The 26,147-nt window shown below is 36.8% G+C and overlaps 1 protein-coding gene across 4 annotated transcripts; it reads right to left on the reverse strand.

Annotated features, from left to right (window-relative positions):
• Positions 1–35: 35 nt before the first annotated feature.
• LOC115445596 (protein draper) lies at positions 36–25,983 on the reverse strand. Of its 4 annotated transcripts, none has more exons than XM_037440642.1 (20): positions 25,751–25,983; positions 15,888–16,103; positions 12,019–12,314; positions 11,129–11,375; positions 10,066–10,200; positions 9,865–9,982; positions 9,565–9,776; positions 9,328–9,473; positions 8,910–9,060; positions 8,728–8,834; positions 8,120–8,281; positions 7,989–8,003; positions 6,305–6,511; positions 5,640–5,798; positions 5,087–5,263; positions 4,492–4,659; positions 3,651–3,812; positions 3,228–3,398; positions 2,578–2,703; positions 36–2,099 (listed from the first exon to the last, which is right to left on the reverse strand). In XM_037440642.1, the coding sequence occupies exons 2-20, from the start codon at positions 15,974–15,976 to the stop codon at positions 1,768–1,770; spliced, it is 3,180 nt and encodes a 1,059-aa protein (XP_037296539.1). In that variant the 5' UTR covers positions 15,977–16,103; positions 25,751–25,983; the 3' UTR covers positions 36–1,767. The 4 variants fall into 4 exon arrangements, with proteins under 4 accessions (XP_037296539.1, XP_037296540.1, XP_037296541.1 ...); XM_037440643.1 differs by having other exon boundaries at positions 3,651–3,809; positions 25,751–25,982; XM_037440644.1 differs by lacking the exon at positions 7,989–8,003 and having other exon boundaries at positions 25,751–25,982.
• Between the last annotated feature and the right edge of the window lie 164 nt (positions 25,984–26,147).

Consider the following 26,147-nt stretch of genomic DNA (forward strand, 5'->3'; position numbering starts at 1 on the left):
ATCCAACATGATATATTTATGCAATGAAAATACTGTTTGTAATGATTAAACCTGATTTATTAGATTATTATCTTAAAATATATCACAAATATTCATCTTAACTTCATAAAACACGTGTAAAGTGCCAAATAATAGAAAAGTACTCATACTAATTTTGGAAAAAATCTTTTAAATTTATAAATTACTATGATATTTTTTGTTAATGTTACCCAATGTAAATATTTTAAAAATATTGTCAGATAATTATTTTCGTCCAACATATAATATGCCGACAATGGCAGTAGATAATTATCTTTATTGCACCATATTGAAATGCATTATTCGTATAAAAAAGCTTATCATAACATAATCTTAAACGTTTTTTACTGCCATTTAACATCCGATTTATTTTTCACAACATTTATATCATTCAACATCTATCTTAGTTCCTATTTGGCACTTTGAGCAACTTTTCCAATTCAACATGTCACTAATAAACCATTATGGTGCGATGATAATTACAAAATATTTACACGCACAATACCACACATTATCTAGCTATTTATTGTACATTTTAGGCAAAAATTGATCCGATCTCGTCATACACAACATTATCCAAAAATAAAATGTAATAAGTCACATTAACGATTCCAAAATAAAATGTAAATAATTCAACAACAAGTAAAATATTATAAATGATAAACACACAGATAAAATAAATATACATTATACATACTTCACATATGAGTGGAATGTAACAAGTGCATCCACTAGGTTTAATTTAATATATCATTTTGAATTACACGGCAGTGAATAATAATTAAATACAATATAAAGTGTAATCATATAAAAGGGTGATAATAAAACATTTCATTTGTTAATACACAAGGAAGGTAATTAGAAAAAATATTTAAAACAAAAAAGTTATTGGAGATCTAATTTTGGTGGGTCCTTTTACAGTGTAGTTCACAAGACACTTTCTCGTAACAAATATTATCAGAATAAAAAATTTGCTAGTTAATTTATAATAATGATGACCTATATTTTTACTCGAAATATAAATTATTGCCTTAATTTTTATTTTGTTTATACCATTACAACTAAAAGTTAAATTACGATACATAGTTCATAATATATCAATCATATCAGTAAATAAGACAAACTTTTTTTTTTTAATACCGCTCTAAGATATGCAAATGTTTCTATATTTAGTAAAAGATATTGCTTTATATATTACATTTTTACAACCATTAATCGCATAACATAAACAACCCGATCGTAAAGTAAAATTTGCTCTTTTAAGATAGATAGTTGCGACCGAATTACAAATAGATAATATCATTTTTTTTTCAGTTTAAAGAAGGGCTATTATAATCGAAGATTTTAAACGACGCTTAAGGTTCATTAAAAAATAAATGTTAATTACAGCATTAAAATCATAGTTTATAATAAAAATATATTAAAATGCCAATACTTACAAAACATTTTAAAAATAAATTACACAAGATTGAGAAATTAGATTGGCGCCTACCACAACAATGACAATAATATCATTTTTATAAAATGTATCAAAATACGATCTAATGATGACTATTAAAAATTCCATAAAAATAAAGAGATTTTTTGCATAGATGCCGAATTTAAAGCTTGGATTTCAAATAATGATTTTACAAAATCATCCAACCCACAGGATGCTCGTGAACACACATTTAAGCTTCACATGTAATATCGATTCAGAATTTCATTTTTGGGCCAACTAATTGATCTACAATTTGTCACGGATACGTGTCACGGTGTTGGAGATTCCTCCTCGTCGTTGGAGTCGTTTTCTCTGCGGGGAGGAGTGGGTACGTTGAGGGGCTGTTCCTCTCTGCTCGGAGGGGCAGGGGCGGTGAGGGGAAGTGAGGGGTAGCCTGCGCTCCCGGTGTCCCTGCTAGGGGGAATAGGGGCCACTGTTAGCTTGGGCAGTGGGGGAATGGGTGGCGTAGGGGTGGGGGTGTCCTCGCGAGACTCTGAAGTCGACTGCGTGTTGGGCGTGGTAAATCCGTTCGCCATCCTGTGATAATGCGGCTTCCACTTGTTAGCGGGCGGTGTGTAGTTCAGATGGTCGTATTCCATTTCTGGGAACAATATGTACTCATGAAGAGCTAGACTATGAATAGGATTACCGGCTATAAGTTGCTGTTACTGTGTAAACCGATGCGTTTATCTATAAAGGTTTACAATTAAAAACCCTACGATCTTACTTCGTAATAAAAATCTTACATAACCTAATGTCACCTGACCTGGACTTCGAACATATGCCGTCGCTAATTCATAGTCCAGGTAAGCTACTACTACATTAATTAAAGCGAATTTATCTTATATATAGAAATAATTATTAAAAGGAATGTTTAGATGAATGTTTGTTACTCAAACACGTCAGAACGGCTGAACAGATCTAGTTGACAATTGGTATAGTGATAGATTATAGTCTGGAATAACACATAAGCTACTTTTTATTCCGGGTATATATAGCGGGGCTTTTGTCCCGGAAAAACTATCACCCGAGCGGGAGCTGTGAGCAAAACTAGTAGTGAATATATAAAATGTAGGTACCATATCCCTCCTTATGTTTGATTTCGTCGTAAACGTGGTCCAATTTGTTATCATCAACATATTGATACAAATTTGGATTATTTGCATCTGCGTCCTTATTCTTCAGCGACGATAGTGGGTCATAAGCTGTGAAAAATAAATAAAATGTGAAGATCCTTAAAATACCAAATCACTTAATAAAATTTAAAAAAATGTAACTATAGTATTATGATATTCACGGGAAAATAAAATCGCAATCCATTGAAAATATCAAGTTGAATGGTTTGTCAACTAACATATAATTTTCTCCTAAATTATATTAAACTAGGGACCGGCACTGACTTCGCATATATATATATTTTTTTTTCTGACGCACAAACATTAATGAATTATGATACACAAACTATCCTCTTGAATCACTCCGTCCATTAGTGAAGACAGCACAACGATCCTTTCTGTAGTATTAGAATTTATCGTGTTCGGAGAGACAGACACAGCGGGAGGACTTTGTTTTATAATATTTAGTACCCGAACAACAAAATGATAGCTGAATTTCACTAACTTCCGACCAGTCAGGGAAGGGTAGAGCTCAAGGAAGTGAAATCACGTCACTTCTGACCAAATTCATAGCGGCATTAAAACACAAAATCCAAATAAAGAAAAACACTTACTATCGCTAGAGCTCGAGGATTGCATTCTCAGTTTCTCCATAGCGGTGTTGCTTAGTTTACTCGGGCCGAGATTGTTAACGAACTGTGTCGCGTTGTTGAGCAGTGTGGCCGAGTCGTCACTACGCGTCGAACTTTGGAACGAGTATACCGGGTTGTCAAAGTGCTGTTGCTCTGTTTAACAAAAAATACATTGTCAATTACAATACTTACACAAGATAACACTTATCGTCGATTTCATTAAGCGATCCCCATCGTTCTTTTCGATCTATGGCGAAAATGGAACAAATAATCAAATTTTTCTGATATGCTTGCAAATAATAAGTCTTTTACGTTTATTAAAACCAGCCGCTAGATGCGATAACTTTACTGTAGATCAAGGTATAAATTTTTTATCAGACTTGATTAAGGTGTAACAGCACAGACCGGGTTGCGAGTTGGGGTCGGCGGTGTAGTGCACGTGCGCGATCTCTCGCTTGAGGTTGCGCACGCGGTTGCGGTAGTAGAGCAGCACGAGCACGGCCGCGGCGGCGCACAGCAGCGCCAGGATTATCATCACTGCCACCAGCCCGCTGTTCGTCGAACCTGCTGGCGGCACATCATGCCATTCATTATTGGAAATTTACGCATAAATAAAATACAAGCTTTTGCTCACGGCTTCGCCCGCGTTTGAAAGTTTTCGGGAATAAAAGTCTTGTTATATATTGTCCCGGGACAGAAAGTAGCCTACGTCCTTCCCGGGATCTCAAACTATCTCTATACTAAAATTCATCGAAATCCGTTGTGTAGTAAGTTTATCGCCTTCAAACAGGTAGACAGATGCATATAATATATTTTTAGAACTTTTTAACACGAATAATTCTGTCACAAATGGTTGTTGCGTAACTTTAACCGTTTACGTACGCAATGAAAACTCTCGAAAGGAATATTTTTTTTCCCATTTTTACAAATTTTTTCATTGAAGTTCTGCTTCGTTTGGTCATAGCGTGATGTTATATAGCCTATAACCCTCCTCGATAAATGTGCTATGCAACACTAAAACATTTTTTCTATTTGCACCAGTAGTCCCTGAGATTAGTTCGTTTAAACAAACAAATTGTTCATCTTTATATAAGTTTCCGATTGCAACGGTCAATAAATGCGACCATCCGTTAATTAGTCTTATTTTTATATTTACTGAATTTTGAAAAGGAGAAGGTTCTCAATTCGAAGCATACAAAGTATTTTTTACATTATACTTGAAGTAAGTAGTGTATACGACTCATACCAGATGCTTTTCCGATGACGATGGCGTCCTTGGCGTGCACGTCGCAGTTATCACCGATGAACCCGCGCTGACAAACGCAGCCCTGTATCGGGTCGCACGCCCAGTTGCCCGTCGACGAACAGTTGCACGCCTCCATACAGTGGTCACCGAAGTAGCCTTCCGGACAGACTGTCACGACAAATTATCATATAAATAAAATTAATACAGATTTTCAGTATTTATTACTTTTATAGAAGTTCGACTATGTTTCTTAAATTTTGTATAGAACAGTTGTGCAGAATATTATCTGACCTGGGAATCAAGTTTAGAAAGACATATAATTCAGCCTTACCACGGCATTAGTGACTATCCGAACAAGGTTTGTATGAGTATATATTATAAATACCTCCTTAGTATTTCTGTTTCATCAATAAATTCCTGAGTATAAAGATCTTCATAATCATACAAAAATTATGTTTCCAGTTGCGTTCTATTGTATTCTTCAGTTGTTCAAAAAAATTGCCGATCAGGCACTTGGGGAAAAACAACACATTCTCATTGTAATGTATGTAAAAGTCTACGAGACGAGTAATGTGAGGGTAGGGTGCAGACTCACACTGCGTGCAGTAGTGTCCGGTGTAGCCGGGCGGGCAGCGGCAGTAGCCGTCGCTGGCGCGGCAGGCGGCGCCGCGCGCGCAGCGGCAGGGCTGCGAGCACGCCGCGCCCCACCAGCCCGCGCCGCACGCCTCCGCGCAGCGCCGCCCGCGCCAGCCCGGCACGCACTGGCACTCGCCTGCGCACGCAACAACAACTCCATAACGACTGACAAATATACCCAATATGTGTGATGCAGGTATGATGGAACTATCACAAGCTTATTAACATGATAATATTTTTCTATACGTTTTCTTTTCCAAATTATATTACCTTTATATCGAAAATCTTCGACCTTTCGATCTATGTCACCCAAAAGTATGTCATTAGATTTCTCAAACTTATTTCTGATATGAAATTTATTCTGTTTTAACATATTTTTTATAGCTGCATTTACTAGCCTTCATCACCTACGTCATTTAATAAAATTTACCCTTGATAATTTATGAATAATAATACAAAATGATACAATTTATATCACACCAACGCGCTGGTACAAGTAGCTGAACCCCTACCCGTAACATGGTGGCAGTCGGCGCCGTTCTTGCAGTCGCATTTCTGTGCGCAGTTCAACCCGTAGCTGCCGAGCGGACACGGGAACTCGCACGTGTCGCCCGTGTACCCGCTGGGACAGGTGTACTTGCCGGTCACCGGGTCACAAGTGCTGTTCGTACCTAATAACAATAACACGCATGTCGCCTAATTATCTCATTACATAAAATATTATTCACTTACAAACAGTTGCTTGTCAATTACTCTAATAGTAACTATAATATCACACATATACGTCTAATGCAAAATTGATAACAAAGTCACATTGTAACTGAATTAAAACGATCAAGGTTATTGATACACGCTAAAAACAAAAGTAGAAGAAACAATGAAAAATCTAGGTAACTCACTAGTTAGTAGTAGTAGAAGTATTAATATTGTTAGTATTTCAATGTTATAGATATACAACCCGTTCGCTTTATTTTGACGACTTACATTGACATATGAGAAAAAATATTTAAATTTAGCAGCGTGTCACACTTATAGATTGCAATATAGTTATTACACCAATACCTTTGCAAACATACAGGCGTGCATGCATATAAGCCATACATAGCATAGATATAAAGCGTGATGGTGGTGTGTGTGTGTGTGCGTGTGTGTGGTGTGAATAGGTGTGTGTAAGTACCGTCTGGCGGCGGCGGGCAGCGCTGCAGACAGGCGGCGCCGTAGTGTCCGGGCGGACAGGGCTGGTCGCAGGCGGCGCCGGTCCAGCCCGCGGCGCACACGCAGCGCCCGGAGAGCGCGTCGCAGGAGGCGTTGTTGCCGCACGGACAGCGCTCCGAGCAGTCCGAGCCGAACCGCCCCGCCGGGCACTGACTCTCGCACCGCACGCCTGCGCACGTCACACAATCACACCACATTCACGGTCACGGCGGATTCAGACTACTCGGAGCGTGTAGACATGTACCGATAGTACGCATACTACGCAACGGTGTACTGTACGCGCCTGGCGAATATATTCTGTCGTTCGCGCGACGCACTCTATTGCAGTCGGTGCGCTCGCATCACGTGTAAATGAAACGTTTGCATTGACGAGGCGGGTAGTGAACGCGTACATCATTATTCCTCGCACGTAGTTCGTGAACTTTTCGCAAACACAGGTATTCGCCAGATTTGTACGCAAGAATCCTCTTAATATTGATATCAGTCATAGAAACTTGTAAAACGGTTTTCTCAAATCTAACACTTATACATAGTCGATAGTGATTAAAAATATGAAATGATTAATTACTATTACAAATAAATATTATTGTCTTTTTAGGAAATATATTCACTAAAATTTCAACGATTGTCAGTAGTTTTTATCAAGTAAGTTTAAAATGGATCCATTTTTGTTAATCTTTTTTATCACATAAAACTTTCTATATAAAATTAACCATAATATTTAATAGCATTCATGAAATTCGAAAGTAAATCGAGAAACCAGTTTTCATTACCAAAAAATATGACTCCACATTATAAAAAGGGAGGATTAATATATCGGTACATCTCTACTTTTTGAAAGTGATTTGTGCCTCATAAATCTTCAATAGTATAGGGGTATCATTGACAAACGCCATATATCATGTGCACAACACACACATACTAGTACATGCTTACGGTCACACACACAGTGATTCATAGTTATAACTATTTTACAAATGCAATGCAGACTAACATAATATGTATATTATATTATTAGACAAGCCTACAATGATAATACAATTCTAAGATACCACGAACCAATCAATCGTGCAAGTTTAGTAAATAGATAATGTAACTACTTTAGCCTTTTTAATACACTATTTACTGTAAGTAGATATTAGGCGGGTTTTAGAGTCCGAGGTCTATCGGCGCTGACAGCTCAGCGTGTAGTTTGTCAGCGCGAGAAGCTCAGTATCGTGCTTTGCGTTGCTTGATACTACTTATCAAGAAGAAAAAAAAAAAATTCTATCCACATAGCGATTTGACATGTCTGTACAATGTACATGCTGACGGCGTGCGCTCGGCTCGATACTAAAGCGCTCACTGAAGGCGGAGGCGCGCGGGCGGCGGTGTGCGCCGCGTCAGCGCTGAGCGACCCGCGTTATTCTAAACGCCTCTATAGCAACCGTACATATTGGTCCGTCAGCACCAATGGTCAGCGTGACACTAAAACCCACCTTAGTGAAAAGTCACCTGCATTAGTGAAACAGTTGTTAAATAGGGTCCAATTATGTATATTTACGTAGATTTTTTGTAGGAAACTGGTGTTTTACATACATAATATTATTATCTATATCTGAATATAATCCCATTTATAAAATCCTCTAACAGTAATTTAGACTTACGTTTCCTAGGCAGACCTGTTTGATAAACATAATAATTAGCTTACTTTGAAGCAAATTGCAATGAACATTATTTGAATAAGTGAAAAGTGACAATGAATCTAAGCGCCAGTATGAGCGTGTTGAATGTGTACCTCTCCAGGGCGGGTCGCAGAGGCACTGTCCGGTGACGTGGTGGCAGCCGGCGGCGTGCGCGCCGCAGTCGCAGCGCGTCGCGCACTGCTGCCCGAACCAGCCCGCCGCGCACCGCCGCTCGCAGCGCGCGCCGCGGTACCCCGCGCCGCACACGCACGCGCCTGCACAAGCCGCACTACACTCCCGGCCCTCACCGCGGGAATACTAATCTCGACTCGTCTTTTTCATTTGCATTTTACAGACTACTCACGACTCATAGTATTAATAGGTTCTGCATAATTTATTTTAAGTTATTTGAATGGCCATTAGTTATCGTCACAAGCAAGCCAATATACTTAAATTGATAAATTTAAGTCAACACAAAAATATTGTAAATTATATTTTACATCGAATGTCTTAAAAAAAAATTATAGCGCATTTGCGCCGACTACCGACATCGATAACATAATATCGATTGAGTCACTATATCAACAGCTACTCAGAGCTCGCGCACGGGCTAAGTTTTCATTGAGTTTTAACATTTAATGCAACAGATGATATAATTAATTATATTTTATATGATTATATAAATAAGTAAAAAATATAAAAAATAATAGCTTTTACATACCAGTGACGGGATTACAAGGTGCATCGTTTTCACATTGACATTGCTGCCTGCAGTATGCGCCGAAGGTCTTGCCGTCGCATGGTCGATCACAGTTTAACCCGAAAAAGCTATTAAAGTTTATTCAATTAATAAAGCATTATTCTGTAGCAAATAATAATTATATAGTACAGTATATTTCATACCCCGGTTTACATTCGCAAATTCCGGTTTCATGCGAGCAGGTGGCGTTGTTGTGGCAGTCGCATTTGTCGGCGCAGTTGTCGCCGTAGTATGGCGCGGGACACGGCTCCTCGCAGCGCAGCCCGCGGTACCCCGGCGCACACAGGCAAGATCCTGCGTCACAAATAAACGCCATTATTAACCTATGTATTAATTCGTTTATTTTAAACTTTTTTAACTCTACACAACTTTTATATTAAAAAATAAATTAAGTAATTTTCTTTATTTCAAAGGGAAGAACTGATGGGGAGGGAATTAATGTTTTCATCATTCGAAATGTACGGAGATATTCGATGACAGTCTGTACAAAACTTAATAATCTTGACTCTCTTTTTAGTTAACTATTTGTGAGAAAGGCTATTAATATTAAAATAGTATTACCGTTAATCGGCGAGCAGTGGCCGTTGTTCTCGCAGCGGCAGGTGTAGCGGCAGCCCTTGCCGTAGGTGAGCATCGGGCACTGCCGCGCGCACGCGTCGCCGCCCCACCCCGCCACGCACGAGCACGCGCCCGACCACGGGTCGCACCTGCGCACGCAATACAATGTCCATAGTGCTGCACAATACACCACCACCAACTATATGATATTTAAATCATTATATATTTGAAGAGCTTTACATTTCAGTAGTTTCCGGGTTGCAGTCGCAGTCGTGTTCGCAGTGCGGCCCCCACTTGCCGTCGGCGCAGGCGCGTCGCTCGCAGCGGTCGCCCGCCCAGCCGGGCCGGCATGCGCAGGAGCCGTCTCGCGGATTACACTCGCCGCCGTGCTCACACAAGCATTTCTTAGAACACTCCACGCCGTACGTACCCACCGGACAGATGTCTAGGCACTGCAAATTTTCATTTACTTTTGCATTATTCAGGGCAACTCTTCAACATAAATTTAAACAAATAATTATAATTGGTAAAATACATCACCTTCTCACCGATAAATCCAGCTTCACATTGACAGCGCCCGGTAACATGATGACAACTGGCACCATTGGCACATTGACAAATGTTTTCACATGAGTCTCCCCATCTGCCCGCAGGACATCTGCAACAAATATATTAAATAAAATATTTGAGTAACACTAAAAAGTGATTAAACAAACAATAATATTGACGTATGTTACTTACTTATTGGCACACACTTCGCCAGTCCATCCAGCAGTGCATTCACATTCGCCAGATAATATATGACAAGTGCCGTTGTTTTGACAGCGACAGTTTTGTGGACACGCTACATGAGGAACTGGACATACTTCTTCGCAGCTGTAAACATTTAAACAAATGTGTCTTATTGTTATTGACAACCTAATTCACTATTTCGATAAATATAGACACCCTAGTAAAACGCCACTCGATTTCCTTTTACAACTTTGATAGCCGACTGGAAATGTCATAGCCATAGTATTTAAAATTAATCACTAAATAAGTTTAGATGCCCGACTTAGACTTAATATTTTATGTACACACACAAACTCCCGCCTTTTATACCCAGAACTGGAGGCAAAGGCGCAACAGGTTACGTCTATTTACTGCCTTGTGTATATTCCTTCCTATGATAGGGAGCGAGCTAACCATCATATCGGGCACAAATTCCAGACTCAGTACCGTACTACAACTACGTCATCGAGGCAGTCTTATATCAGCCAGAACAAAAAAATATGGATCGTACAAACACATATGCCTCGATGCGTGTTTTTTAACCCGCTATCAGACAACTCACATCCGGTTGTGAGCTCGCGGTGTCATTAAAACCCCCGCCGAGTTTATTTTTTGTTACCATGATTTTCGTCAAGTCGGGTGCTATGAAGTCACCATAGTGAGTGTACACTAGTAGAGGAACAGATGATTGCATTACTTTATGGAAGGGAAAATCTTCAGTTAGGCGGATGTTGTACCTGATCGGCCGCGGCCCATGGTAACTGTAGATATTTGGAGCAGGTATATATATGCGGAACACCGCACATTGCTTTGATATGGCGAATCATTGACGATGATCGAAATCTGTTTTATTTTTATTGTACGTGGTGTTCTAGTTATCCATTAAACCTTGTAGTTCACACGGTTGGTAGTAGATGGCATCATATGTAATTTTTTGCTATATCTCAATGCCGCAACATACTCGTCTTCAAAAACCACCGTATAAAAAATCTATGCTGATGGGTGTTAGACTAATAATAAAAAATATGCTTACAGCGGTCCGGTGAACCCTGGCGGACAGGAGCAGGCGCCGCTGGCGTGGTGGCAGGTGGCGTTGTTGCGACAGCGGCAGGTCTCGGCGCACGCGTCGCCGTACCTGGGCGGCGAGCACGGCCGTTCGCACGCATCGCCGCGCCATCCCGCTGCGCACGCGCACTCGCCCGACAGCGGCTCGCACGTGCCCCCGTTCAGGCAGCGACACTCGTTCTGACAGTTACGACCCCACTTGCCATCGGGACACGCTGTCAAATTGTCCTCAAAATGTATTACCTACGTTATGAATTGTCTCTAAAATTAAAAAATGTGCCTCGTAATTCGTTTTTAAGCATCGATAACATAAAACTATCTTCTTAATCCCGGGCTCCACGTGTGGGTTTTCTTTGAATAACCTATTTACCTCTAGTTTGTACCATTTTTAAGAATATTGCGAGCACAGAGGAATGTCAGATTTATGATTTAATAAATAATTACCTTTTAAGGTATTATAGAAAAGGGTTGCAGAACATATTATTAATGTATTGCAGTCGAATTTCGACAAGGCCGCGACCGTTACTTACTGGATGCATTGTCATAATTTACTAGTTTTTCGGCAATATTATAATATTTATCTCAGGGATTTTGAAAAATAATTGTCACAATAAACCCGTTTATTAATTTCATAACGTTATCGCAAATAGATCTTTACGATTTATATTACAGCAGAAATTCTAAACGCGGACATAATATTTAATCAACGTCAAAATGCGAATTGTGTTGAACAAATGAAGCGCTCAATTGGAACGCTCAATGCAATTACACAGAGCGAATTAAGTGATGTTTATGATGATGATAGCAAGGCGTGTTACCGAGCGTGATGGCTAATGAATGTTGATGAATGTTACTAACATATGTCGCAGGCGGGTCCGCCGTAGCCGTGCGCGCAGGAGCACGTGTTGGGCGCGACGCACTTGCCGTGCACGCATGCGTCGGCGCACACCGGCACGCACTGCTCGCCCTGCGCGTCCGGCGCATACCCCGAGCAACACTCCTCCACCGGTCTGTACTTCACCAACGCTTCCGTTTTAAACACTTGTTTAAATTTTATTTTGTACTTTGTACAACGCGGCGGAACATTTAAGCACCACGAATACTCCTTTACTTGATAAGGCTGTTGCTGGGATACCCTTATTGTTGTTGTATATCTGAAAAATAGAAGTGGAATGATTATTTACATGATACAAAATTAAAATATGATACAATATTACTTTGGGTAGTTTGAGATAATTAACTTATTATATCATAATATGACGAATTTTCAAAAGCCAAAAACTAGCAATCTACTTTCATAGTGCTAAATTAATTAACGCAGTCGCTATATATTTGACTGGCATCGTTTTCTTCGCTGATAACTTATGAACTATAGTACAATATTTTTAAAATATTAATCGATTTCTACTGTGGATCCGGGGACTGTTTTCCATAAGGTTTTCTCCATCCACGGATGGACATAAATTTACTAAAAATACTGCATTTTACCACATTCAATAAACAAACCGTACATTCATAAGATGCATCCGATACAACAATTTACAGTTTACACTATGGTCAGAAACAAAACACAAACCGGGATGCGGGTCAGTAAATCTCGATAAAGTTTACTGACCGAATGAGTAACAATCACAGTCACCCCAGTGCGCTTCCACAAGTACCTATATAAACCACTGGACCGTTGTGCTAACAAATGATGATTGAAATAATATGAATAAAGCATTCCTTTTTTAAAAAGCAAAAGCAGAGGGGGCCACATTTTCCTCGTACAAGCCATAAAATTCAGCCCTAATACGCCCTAATATCCCAGGAACTTACTAAACCGATTTTGATTTTTTTTTCATTAATAGTAAGCTATATTACTCCTGAGTGCTATAAGCTTTTCACCAGGGAAAATATAAAGCCAGAAGTTTATTGCAAAAAACTTTTTACGCGGGAGAAAGCTACTTTAATATAAAGTTCATATAGTACACGACAATAAATTACATATTGAGGTAGAATGAGCATCAGGAGACAAGAAAGCTGTGCATATAAACTAACCGATTATCTCTACATTCTAGTACACCCTATCCTATCTACTATCTACTACATTGCCTGCAGAATACTGTACAAATACTCAAACCGCTTACAGAACTAATACCCATGCATTACTTTAGACTGTACTGTAGAAATATGCTAATGTTTATTTACAGCTGCCAAAATGCGAGGAAAACTAATAATAGAACCGTCACGTCATCCCCGAGAAAAGCAAATTATACAGGATCAAGCTTACAAATTGATAGTACTGAGAGTAATATTATGCCGGCGCACGATACAGACAAATATTCGAACAAAAACTTTGAAATACTTTGCCCACACATTTGAACACAGTTTATCCTGGACCTGCCACACATGCTTTGCAAATAAATTCGCTTAAAGTAGGTATTCAAAGAGACAACGAACACGATGGAAAGCGATTTTGTGTGACGAGTGGACGCGATATCCTTGTATATAAAAATAAACTAAAATCTCCGATATGGAGCAAGATAACAATTTACTTGTTATTCTGATCCAGACGACATTGACCAAATTTAATTTTTTATGGCTTTTACTTTTAGGTTTCTATATAATCGCTTCTCTTGCAAGCAACTCCATAAAACTGAATTTTGCGCAAGTGTGGCAGGATATGTGGTGTCGGTATTATACATACACCAAATATTTTTACATCTTACAGAATAAAATAAGACTAAATAATCTTAGATATACTTATTCAAACATAGATTTATATGTAGAAACTCTGCGGAAAATAATATGATCATCTATAAATAAAGATCGAATTGAAAATAAATAAACATTACATTGAATAAAAGAATTCCGTGTCCATGATCCAAAATTTTAAACTGAACATTGAGTTCCTGTTGGACAGATGTAAATATTCTTCAGATACCAAATCTAGCCCATAATCTTCCTTGCATTCCTTACATCAGCGCATAAAATTTGGAAATTTAATGACAAACAGTTCTGTTAAAAGACAGACAAAGGCATTTTCAGATTAATACATGTACTTTACAGTTCATAATATTCAAAAGGAATATGGATAAGGCAATATTAATTAAGTTTCCTGCATTTTATAATAGATGGTTAAACGCTAGAATGTTTTTATTTTTTAATGAAATATAGCGTGATCGTTTTGCAATTACCTACCTCAATTTCAGTTTCGCCTTTAATGCATTAGTATTGATAGACCAAACAAAGGAATATTTTACAACTTTTCCTTCCCTGAGTATATTATGACTCCATAAATATTCTAGGGTATTACTTGCGGTGGTAGTCACATAAGATAAATATGCCACTCGTTTGCCAATGTTAAGCTATATAATCCAACAACTTTATTATTACTAATTTTTACATTTATCATAATATTCTACTTTAGGGTTAGACTCTGAGTTCCAGAATTTTATAAAGTTATAAGAGTTGGAAAAATAATACAAGAGTGATTGTTTTATTCATAAGTGGGTACTAATACGCTACCGGACTCATTTTGGTTCTTTACTAACATCGAATATTTACATAATATAAATTATAACACAGAAGGAATTATTAAAATCCGGTAAAAAATCAACAAGTTATAAGACTTAGAATTTCGGTGGAAGGGGTAATTAACAAGAAATAGAAAAGAGACGAAATATCCACATGTGACGTCATCGGGAATTACGACGCGTGCGAAAGAAAGAGATGAAGCGATATCCCCACATCGCGCCCACTTCTGCACATTACAATTTTTAAATATAAATTACTCGCTCATTTTTTAACCAATATTTATGCAGTTTTCACATGAATGCTTCTTTTTCGTATTATTAACCATTAAATATAGAATAATGTACAAAATCAAGCATAGGCCGGTCCCCTATTGTTTAAAGCAGCGATAGCCAAGTTGGGGGTGAAATGACTGCCGAGACGAATGTCCGCAGGTTCAAAACCCAAGGACACGCACCTCTAACTTTTCTGAAAAGTTATGTCAAACCTAATTTTTGTGAATGTGAATGCTTGCTTTAACGGTGAAGGAAAACGTCGTGAGAAAACCTGCATCCCTGAGCAATTCCCTATAAGAATTTTGAAAGTATATGAAGTCCATTGCAGTAAGCCAGCGTGGTCGACCAAAGCAGCAGGTCAGTACTCAGTATACAATAAAAGGCTGATATTATTATTAAAGTTATTTGCTTATTTTTTTATATGAGGCTAATGTTTATGCTCTACAGCTTATGATGCTAAAAGTAATAAATCCATCAATTGTTATACATTTTATAGTACATCATGCACCAAATTAATAGTCAAGAACGAATGTATTTACATAGTTCTAACTTTATGTGAGTTAAGTATGAATAATATATGATAAACAATATATTGTGGTCACAATTCATAGCTTCTTTTTTATAATTACTCATATTATAACGGAACACAATGAATACTTTTGTAATAGAAATACAACAAGGAAATTGCGATTGAGTTCAGTGTTAATTGTTTCGATTTTTGTGATGTTATACATTTTCCTTATTTATATATTATTGTAAGGCTTCACAAATAGTTTAATATGAAATAATAATTTTATTATTTTATCAAAGTCCAACAGCAATATAGGTATGTTGTCTTTTAAATATTATTGTAACTTTCAAATCCCTTATAACATTAGTAGAGCATAATTACCACTGCACTTAAAAATACGTCTTATTACTAAATAAAATACTTACGGTTCTTGTCTGGTACAAACATTAGGCCCTTCTAAAAGCGCTGTAGCTGCCCCCGCCAGCACCAACACCGTACAGATCTTCATCCACATCTCGAATTATGTTCACGTACTTCAATACTCCATAACAAATTATATTTTGGCGTGTCTGCGTCACAAATGCGAGATGAGTTCCGCAGTGTTTTTAAATGATCGTTGCAGTGACGTGTATAACATTAAACTGAAAAGAAAAAACTTTTTTATAATATAAGTATTTTGTGTACCACAGTACACTTTGCACATAAATATGTTTACTCTTAAAAAAACCCGAAGTATAATAAAATAAATATATATTATAGTGTTTAAATTACACTAACAATTTGGGGAGTGGTTGTTACAAATAGTTCAAAGTTATCAGGTTTTGTTATAACGAAGCAAATAGCGAATTTAAATTGATTTCTTAAACACAATTGAAAGTGTTCAGTTGCGTCGAAACATGTTTGTTGCGTGGGTACGGTTTTCAGTTACTTATGTCAGTTTTTTGCATACATTTTATCTGTTCATAATAAATGCCCCTGTGACAGCATAGTCAAGATGTACAATTTATATTTCCACGGAATAATAATCCTTGTCGCAATGTGATATGGCACTTAAAACACTTGAACAGATGGGCGTTACCTACTTATTACGTGATTATTATTTTTGTACATAATAGAATTAGCTCTAGAAACAAGCAATAACAAAGAAACATCATATTTACTTTACATTACACGGTAAGTATCTAAAGTGTTTTATTATCAAAATGTCCCCTTAGTTAAAGTGACAACTTTGAAAATTTACTTTGTGAGATGCGTTCATCATTTAAGGGCACGGATATCTAAATATTAATTATAGCTAATGACTTGATTACACAGCAAATAAATTAAAAAATAAACTAGAATGGACTTTTATCTCTCGAATAATCTACTACCCGGAACTGTTATCAGCAGAAATATTATACATAAATAAACTTGTGCATCTAAGAGCTGAACTGCACGACTGTACTTGTGTTATATTGTTATAAAAACATACACAACAGGCACAAACAAAAAATGATTACAAATGTAATATAATAGCAGAAGCTACTGTCTGTTTTATCTCTCGATGACTAAACCATACAGGGAATTGACGGTTGCAAGTTACGTCAAACGTTGTGGGACGAGCAATGTTCTTATTAATTAAATAACGTCGACACAATTATATTTCAATATTGGTTTCACGTAAATAAGCGTGGTACACAAAGTAATAACAACATTCAAGCACAGATCGTACTCTGGTATTGCCAGTTGCCACCGTTGACAATGACCACCGGAAAGTAACAAAAAAAATAAACATTGCATGTGACTTGCATTGTTATCGAAGCACCTAATTGAAGTAAGTATATCATCACAAACCCTGCAGATAAATATCTAAACTAAGATCTTAATGTAGTACCTGCAACATAATGCTATGCAGCTATACTTACAATCCACTGTGTACCTGTTAATTATATTGTAACTCGGTTCACTAGCCGCCAGTTTATTATTAAAATATAATATCATGCGGTATACCTCGATCTCACCTAATATTTGTAATGATACGCCGCAACGCAACTAATCTCTAACGGCGTATACATGACCCAATTTGGATTTATAATGGACTTGTGTTATGGATGATTTTAATCCTAAAACAGTAACCTATTAGATACACATAGTGCCGAATCTGGACTAGTGTGCCCTGGGAATCGGAACGTGTTTGAGTATAGGGAACTATGAGGGACTCAGAGCACAATGTTAAATCCTAAATAAATAGGTATGTAAGGTCTATAACAACGTGTTTATCTAGGTAGGGGGAACGAACCTGCGACCTAACATTTTACAGCCGGTAACTCGCCCAATAAAGGCTAGCAAATTTACATATCCTCGATTAGTGGCTGTTATTTTGCAACATTGTATGTTTAAACATAAACATTTCGAGGTATCACTATAACTTTATCCTCAGACTGAACGACCCGCATATTATATGCGGTGGTACGCATAGGTGGAAATATAGAAGTAGTTACTACTTATAACTGCCTCTTAATGCAAGCAACGTAAGGAGGTCAATATAAGATATTTTTTGCTTTCTACGCAAACACGAGCGCCATCGTTTTGCAATTGCGATGAATATTATCAAAACACGAATCAGCTTTGCAGACTTAAACAATTGAAACCGTCAAGTAGTTTAAACGGGTCACACCAACGTGTGGGTATAGTATATTTAGTTATGTGGTACAAAGAGTGAATGTGGAGCGAATAGCGATATTGTACCGTAAGCGATGACGCGCCGCTATGCCATGTTGGCCAGGCAGTGCTTGGAAATAGGAACGAGGCGAGCCTCTCATAATTAAACAACAATTAACACGTAGTCAATTATTTATTAACAAATACATTCATCACAATTTAGCTTGAATGATTGATCTAATGTAGGTAGGTATGTATCAGCGACAATATCGTCGCTGATCTATGTATATAGATTTCAGTAGGACATATGGTTAATAACGGAAAACATATTACATAGGGGTGTTATTTCAAAAAAGAAATACATAAAATAACAATTAATATGTATTTTTCTTAGACTCACTACTTATTAATGAATTATTGTTGTTGAGAACGTTAAAAAATTACAATACATTCTCGTATTGTGGTCGCTATTGACTTACACTCATTCTCAGTGCTTATTTATGAATGAAGTAGGGAGTAATGGACCATAGATGTACCCAGCGATCCACGCTACTGGTATCTGATGCGATTGCTTCTGTCCTGAATACAAATTGCCATGAATTGATAAAGTGATTTTGAGTCACTTACTTTCTTCAATATAACTTAATCGCTAAATTTGTCTAATCCGGTCATTAGGTACTTCACATCTGTGATGTGAAACAACACATTTGGTTCGCATACTTGATTACTACTGTGACTAAATATCTGTTCTATATAAAGATTAACACGACTTGCTGATGTTATAGTTTAAGAACAATACCATTCAACAACTGATGTTATTACAGCATAAACAAAATGTGCACGAATTTATACAACAATTTAACTTGTTTTTTAATATAATAATCAATAAACATAGGTACTATGTATTTGCAAATGTTAATTTTCTGCCTTTTATTAAAGCTGGTAAACTCCGAATTTGCCGGTTCCGAGCGATTTCGATCAATTTACTGCCTTAACTTGCAGAGGGTAAGTATTAGGGGTCGCAATACCGGACCATTTTTCAAAACCGGTATTTTCGGTATTGACCTAAAATAAATTCCGGTATTCCGGTATTTTCGGTATTTCCGGTATTTGAAGAAATATTAGGAAATATACATTTAAGTTAGTAATTAAATGTCAAATTTTAATGACAGCTTAGTGCTTAGTTAAAGGCTAAATGAAAAGAGATTATTTTCGTAAGCCAACGTTCATGCCGTTCTGATTTCTGTGAGCTAGCTCAAACCTTCCTTCTACCTTTTGCCCTCTCTCTGGTTTCATTTTGATTAAAAATAATCGAGTTGACAGGAGAGGGGGCGGAGTCGCTATACATTTACGTAGCGACCTGAAATATAAAACTGTAATATCTTCCTCTGCTTCTTATTCTGCTTATGCGAATTTTCTGTTACTTGAGGTTTGGGTCAAGAGAGTGAAAACCTTACTAAGTGTTATTTACTGTCCCTCATCTCTTGATTACTTCTCTAGTCTGGAAACAGTTCTGGAATCTATAAGATCAGAATATGTTCATCACATCATCATGGGTGATTTAAATACTGATCTCCTTGCCAGCCACTCTTCCCGATCTCGTAAACTCCTTACTGTCCTTGACTCTGCTAAACTGCATGTCCTACCACTGCAAGCCACCCACCATAATATGGATATTCACGACACTTGGCTTGACATTATCCTCACCTCTGCTCCTTCCCCTGTTTTCTCTCCCGGTCAATTTCCCGCTCCTGGCTTCTCTCACCATGATCTCATCTACGTGTCTTACGCCCCAAAACCTCCCAAGGACCCCTCTAAGATATTGCACTTGCGTAGTTTGGTTTAGACGCTGCTAACTTTAACTGGGATCACCTATTGGCAACCAACTCTGTTGATGATAAAGTCGCAATTTTTAACCGCGCTGTCACTTCACTCTTTGATACCCATGCCCCTTTAAAGAAAATTAAATTAAAACGTCATCCTGCACCATGGATTACACATGGGGTTAGGATGGCGATGAGACGAAGGGATCGGGCATTTCGCCAGTACAGAAGGGATCGTTCGGAGGAGAACTGGTGCCTTCTTAAGGCTGCAAGGAATCGGTGTAACCAGATGGTACGTAATGCTAAACGCCGATACATTCTCAATAATATTTCTTCTTCCTCGCCAGCCAGTATCTGGAGATTCCTCGGAAATCTGGGTAATGGCAAAGTTAAAACATAGATCTCCACGGTGCGACTATTGGTTTGGATGACATTAATCAACATTTCACATCTGTTACCATAATTGATCACCAAACTAGGCGTCGTACTATGGATTTCTTGGCGGGTCTATCCAGGCCTAACATTAATACTTTTCATTTTTCTTCTGTGTCGTTGGGTGAAATTAGAAAAGTCATCCTGTCCATTAAATCTAATGCCACTGACTGTGACAACATCAGTCATCGCATGATAATCTCTATCCCGGACCAACTTCTACCAATCATGTCTCATATCATTAACGCCTCCCTCAACACTGGTATCTTTCCGTCTTTGTGGTGCAGAGCTATTGCTATCCCTCTTCCTAAAATCCCTAACCCATCACTTGCTAAGCATTTCCGTCCCATATCTATTCTTCTTTTTCTCTCCAAAGTGCTCGAGGCCTGTGCTCACAAGCAACTGTCAGAGCATGTGCACCGAAACAACCTACTGTGCCCACTCCAGTCTGGCTTCAGGCCTGGCCATAGCACTATTACTGCACTCCTCAAAGTGACTGGCAATATTAGGGCGGGCATGGAGGATTCCAAAGTCACTGTTTTGGCTTTGATTGATTTCTCCAACGTCTTCAATACAGTCAGTCACGACATTCTTCTTGCAAACCTCTCCTACCTTATGATCTCGCCCAAGGCACTGAATTGGTTCTCGTCATATCTTCAGGGACGCCAACAGTTGGTGCGCCTAGACGATTCTTCGTCTAGCTGGCGTGATATAGACTGTGGCGTCCCTCAAGGCGGCATAGTCTCCCCATTATTGTTCTCTATCTTCATAAACCTCTTAACACAAAATCTTCAATGTGTGTACCATCTGTATGCTGATGACTTGCAAGTTTATTTTCAGAAGCAAGTAGATTGTGTGTCCGCAGCTGTAGATAGGGTAAATAAGGACAATTTGGGCCTTTCGGTAAACGCCGTTAAATTGCCATAAAATACCAGGCCATTATTGTAGGCAGCTCAAGGCTTTTAAACAGGTTGTATTTTACATCTATTCTCCTTGTTATGTTTCTCAGCTTTGTTTATCTGACAGCTTGCTGTTTGTTCAGCTTTGTTAATCTGACAGCCAACTAGATTCAAGTTGTATCACAATATTAGCTAATCACAACGACCCCACGTGTAGACGTAGGCATGGCAGCCTTCGCACTGCTCAGGCTGCCATGCCCTCAGCGCTGAGAAACAGACTTGTTATCACAGCAATGCTCCGTCCTTAGATAAATAACATCTATGAATAATGAGGATAGACTTTAAAGAACAAAAAATATTTCTAATAAGTTCTAATAAAAATAACAATTAACAGTTAACACCGCTATGCTTAGAACAAAACAAAAGTAGCAATATAGCTATAAGCCATGTATTCTGCTCGCTCCTTATAGAATATACGCCTATACGAATGAATGAAATTGCAATCAGCTTAAATTTTTGCGATTTAAAACTGGAGAAATTAATAATTATACGCACATTTTGTACTGAATTTTATTTTTATAAAATACCGAAAATACCGAAAATACCGGTTTTTATAAAATCAATACCGGTATTTTGAAGTTCTTAATTTGGCCCGGTATTCCGGTATTTTCGAAATCCGGGATACCGGTTTGCGACCCCTAGTAAGTATTAATTAGTTGCGAACCATATCCTAGATTTGATTCTCTGGTTAAAGAAATTAAAGCTTTTGTAACATGGCATGCGCCAAAAAATTGTGAGTGACGGTGTAGGCTTTCATTTTCATAAATCACCCGATGCTGTAAACAAGAATTAATGAATTCAAGAATTATTATATATCATCGTATTTACCTGACCGGCTGACCGAAAAAATTAAGTCAATTCTTCTAGCTTATAAAAACACCAAGCCTACGCTGTGGGGTTCGGAGGTAGGACGCCCTATCGTACCTATTCGCTCGCGTGTTATCTACCCCCGCAATGTCTATTTCTACCACCAAACAGCAATGTGCATATATATTTATAATTTTGTTGTTACAGCGGGAGAGGGGGAGCGGGGAAGCACATGTGCTCTCGACTTTACCTACAATTCATACTTTTCTCATTCATCATCACAACTTGCCCCCTCCCACCCTCCCTGGGCCATCGGCTAGCAACGATCTTGCCTGTATAGTTTTGCTACTGTTTACAAGCGTTCGTATTGCTTACCATCGTGACAAGCAAGCTCGTCTCGCCATTCAGGTGCAATGAAAAAAACAATATTTACGAAACAAAAATTAAAAAACTATTTAAATTCTGATGAGTCATAAAAATTTGACATTGGAACAAAACAATGACATCATCAGATAAACGCATGCTGTATTAAATCTCACGATTGAATCTGTAATTTAGGAAGGAGTGAGGATCGGCGGCTATTTGCAGGATGCGATAGTGCGGCAGGAAACGACGAAAAGTAATGTATCTACATAGTTGAAATTTCAATGATAATAGTTATTAAATAAATCTGGTAAGCTAAGAGGTTGGTTGGTCCAGCTAAACCTACATTTAATAGGGTTTTAAATTTATGAGCCCCCAAAATGACATTCTTAACTATGTTATTCCTGAAATATCTTTATAACCCAGTCAAGTTAGCTTTTTCATTTGCAGTTTTGTAGTTCCAATGCGGTTTTGATTGGCTAAATGACCTAGATATATTTGATCATTCACAGTTTTTTTAAATCTTATTTCTGGGATTGCAATAGAAAAAGTCACTTCCACAGTTCTGTGGATATTATTAGTCTAACAAAAAAAAACTGTTAAGTTTACTGTATGATAATTCATTTTTTTAATATTTTTTAGCCAAAAATAAGAAATTCCTACAGAATCTTAATGCATAAGAATCTTAATACATACATTAGAGTGTCTATTATTGTGTGAATGATGTAATGACTACATGTAACACATTATGGCAAACAATTTCATGGAAAAGTTCACTGTACCAATTTATGATAACAGAAAAATGTGGTATCCAGATGCTAAACACTGATGACTAAACCATTGCTCACTACTGAGACCTATTTAGATGTCAAAGAATTTATTGAATGAACTTTATCATTTATAATTAGACTACTTCTATCACCTGCTATTAATTTGATAGATTTTGGATCAGCAGTCATCAATCCTTATCAACCTTTCATTCCAATTCATTGACATCAATAGTATTGGCTACATCATTGAACATTGTTTTTGTTTGTTACTTAGCTTAGCTGGCAAATTAAAATAGGCACAGACTCCAAAAAACATTTAATGTGCATATAAATGTGAAAACACGAATTGGAGAAAAGATTATATTGCTTGTGTGTTAAGTTTTCGTTACTTTGGGTTGTAGAGTTTTATGGAGTCCGTATTTCTTTTTATAAGTTTATATATATAATTTTTTTTAATAAAATATATCTTAAATAACTCAATAGTAAAATAATTATTCTAATCCTATTTCATTTTTAGGGATTCTGTCTTGCATCTTCAAAGTTTAAAGGCCTATATTAACGAAATTAGAAGAGGACAATTCCAAACCTATACAAAATCAAAATCAAACTCAAAAAGAATCATTTAAATTGGACGATGAGGCAAAAAATTATTGTTGAACACATAAATAAATTACGACAAATATCTTGATGATAAACCTTCCTCCTTTGGAGTTAATTAAAAAACTACCTATTTTGAAATATGGGTTGAAGAAAGGCCCAGTGCCCAGCCCATATTTCAATAAGGATACTCAAATGTTCAAAAAATTATTTGTCTAAGAACAAGTTTCTTTGTATTAGTTGCATACTCAAAGCTGAGTAGTGAATAATGAAAAGATAATATATTATAGTACATAAGAATGAATACCAGTTTCCATATAATATACTGACATGTTGCTTGTGAAATAATTAGTTTGATTAATTTTTTTATAAATTCTATTAAAATGTAGTAGCAAAAATAAATCATGTATTGACTTAGTCAATAATAGAAAGTAGTTAATAGAAAGCAGTCTATGCGTTAATCCAGGACATGAACACTGTATGCAAAATTGTACTCTTAATATACATACAAACTTTGGAAAGACACATATAACCCTTCTGTTATGAGATGTCAACTCTAGGTAACATTGAAGCTAGTAACTTGCATCTTACACTAGAAACACATCACTGATACTACTACTACTATACATCAAGGATTAAAATTGGATAAATTGAAAGCTGGTGATAGTGTGCAGCTAGACCAACATCTTTTTTATTATCTAAAAGCTTGAATAAGCACTAATTCTATCTAAGGTAGATTAATTATAAAATGACAGAATCTGTGCAAGTAAGATTTTTCTTGCATTCTACTATGGATTTAGTGAAGATTGATGAAATTCTCTTTTTGTATAACATGAATGAAACTAAGGTATGACTTGAGAACGGTTTTACATTGATTACAAACTAAATCACGATTTCCTCCGACCATCCTTGTCGCAAACTTTGTCTAAGCTCTAAAACATGCTTCAGAACACTCCATAGAAATATATAATATTGTCTGCTTACGGGTAAAAAGTAATAAATGTAGTCAATTCAAGTAAATAAGTTTTTAAATTTAAGTTGTAATTTAATCTATTTCAAACTCATTAATTAAAACACTGTTAGAGCAAAAAGTAGGGCTAACTACCCTTATTTTGATATTTACTTATATATAATATGTAATATCAGTAAAAACTGAATAAAATTAATTTTAGATCAAAAGGGGGCCACATTTAATACATTTTACCAGTACCTAACAAATGTGTAATAATTTCTAAATTCAATTATTTCATAAACTTATTTCAGTTTTATATGATGGCTTAATGTATATTACACCAATTCTTTTAACTTTCGTTTATAACTTTTTCTTTAACCATTATACTATTTAAATTATAAAATGTAAAAAGTTTTGGCTATATTTATTATTTGTTAGCTGTATAAACTGGAATGGATTTAAGCTACAAGAATATGTATTATGTTATACTAGTATATTTTTTCCAAAATGTAAGAACTTATAACTTTTATATACTCATTATCTTTGCAGCCATTGGACTTTGCATTTATTCGGTTTTACCATTAGATAGATAATAAAAAAAATACATCTAATTACACTTTTAACACAATTTTGTAAAAAAATGAACTTATCTTGTGTTACCAGTAAGCAGACGATATTTTCGTAAACTTGATGGAAGTCTTTATTCTTTTCACCGTAAGTAAATTGTGATAATTAAAAGTCAAGGCTTTAGAAACATTACAACGATGCTGTATGTCAATATTCCTATTAACCGTAGTCCAATGTTGTCGTAATAATGTAATATTTAGTTTATGAAGATCAAAAAAATAAGGCCAAAACAACTAGTCAAAAACAAAGACCCAATCTGACAGTAACAACAATAAAATTACAGAAGGGAAGTAAAAAATTATTGCATTGCATACTTACTAATACTATGAATCACTCATTTAGACTAAGCTCCTTTTATTTTATTTCACAGCACTGTTTACATAGTATCTCACTAGTTAATTAAAAATAATTATAACACTGGTAGAAATAATCAGAACCACAATTCACAATCCACGGACGATAGACCACAAGACGTGCATTATAATCAAAGAGAAATAAACTAGAATTATTATAATTCTCTTTGCATTCCACAGAAGCAGAGACAATAACTGGCCCACAGATTACTTAGAGTACAACAGGCCAGGGGGTGGACACTTAGAACATTTTGTGTAATGATGTTTGGGTTAGGGTTTTCTAAGAATGATTATGTATCTTAATCACACTATAACATAGAGTTTAGTTTTGGTTAACAAAATTTTAAGTTACATGTAGTACC

Source organism: Manduca sexta, chromosome 20 (genome assembly GCF_014839805.1).
Source record: "Manduca sexta isolate Smith_Timp_Sample1 chromosome 20, JHU_Msex_v1.0, whole genome shotgun sequence".
Classification (NCBI taxonomy): domain Eukaryota; kingdom Metazoa; phylum Arthropoda; class Insecta; order Lepidoptera; family Sphingidae; genus Manduca; species Manduca sexta.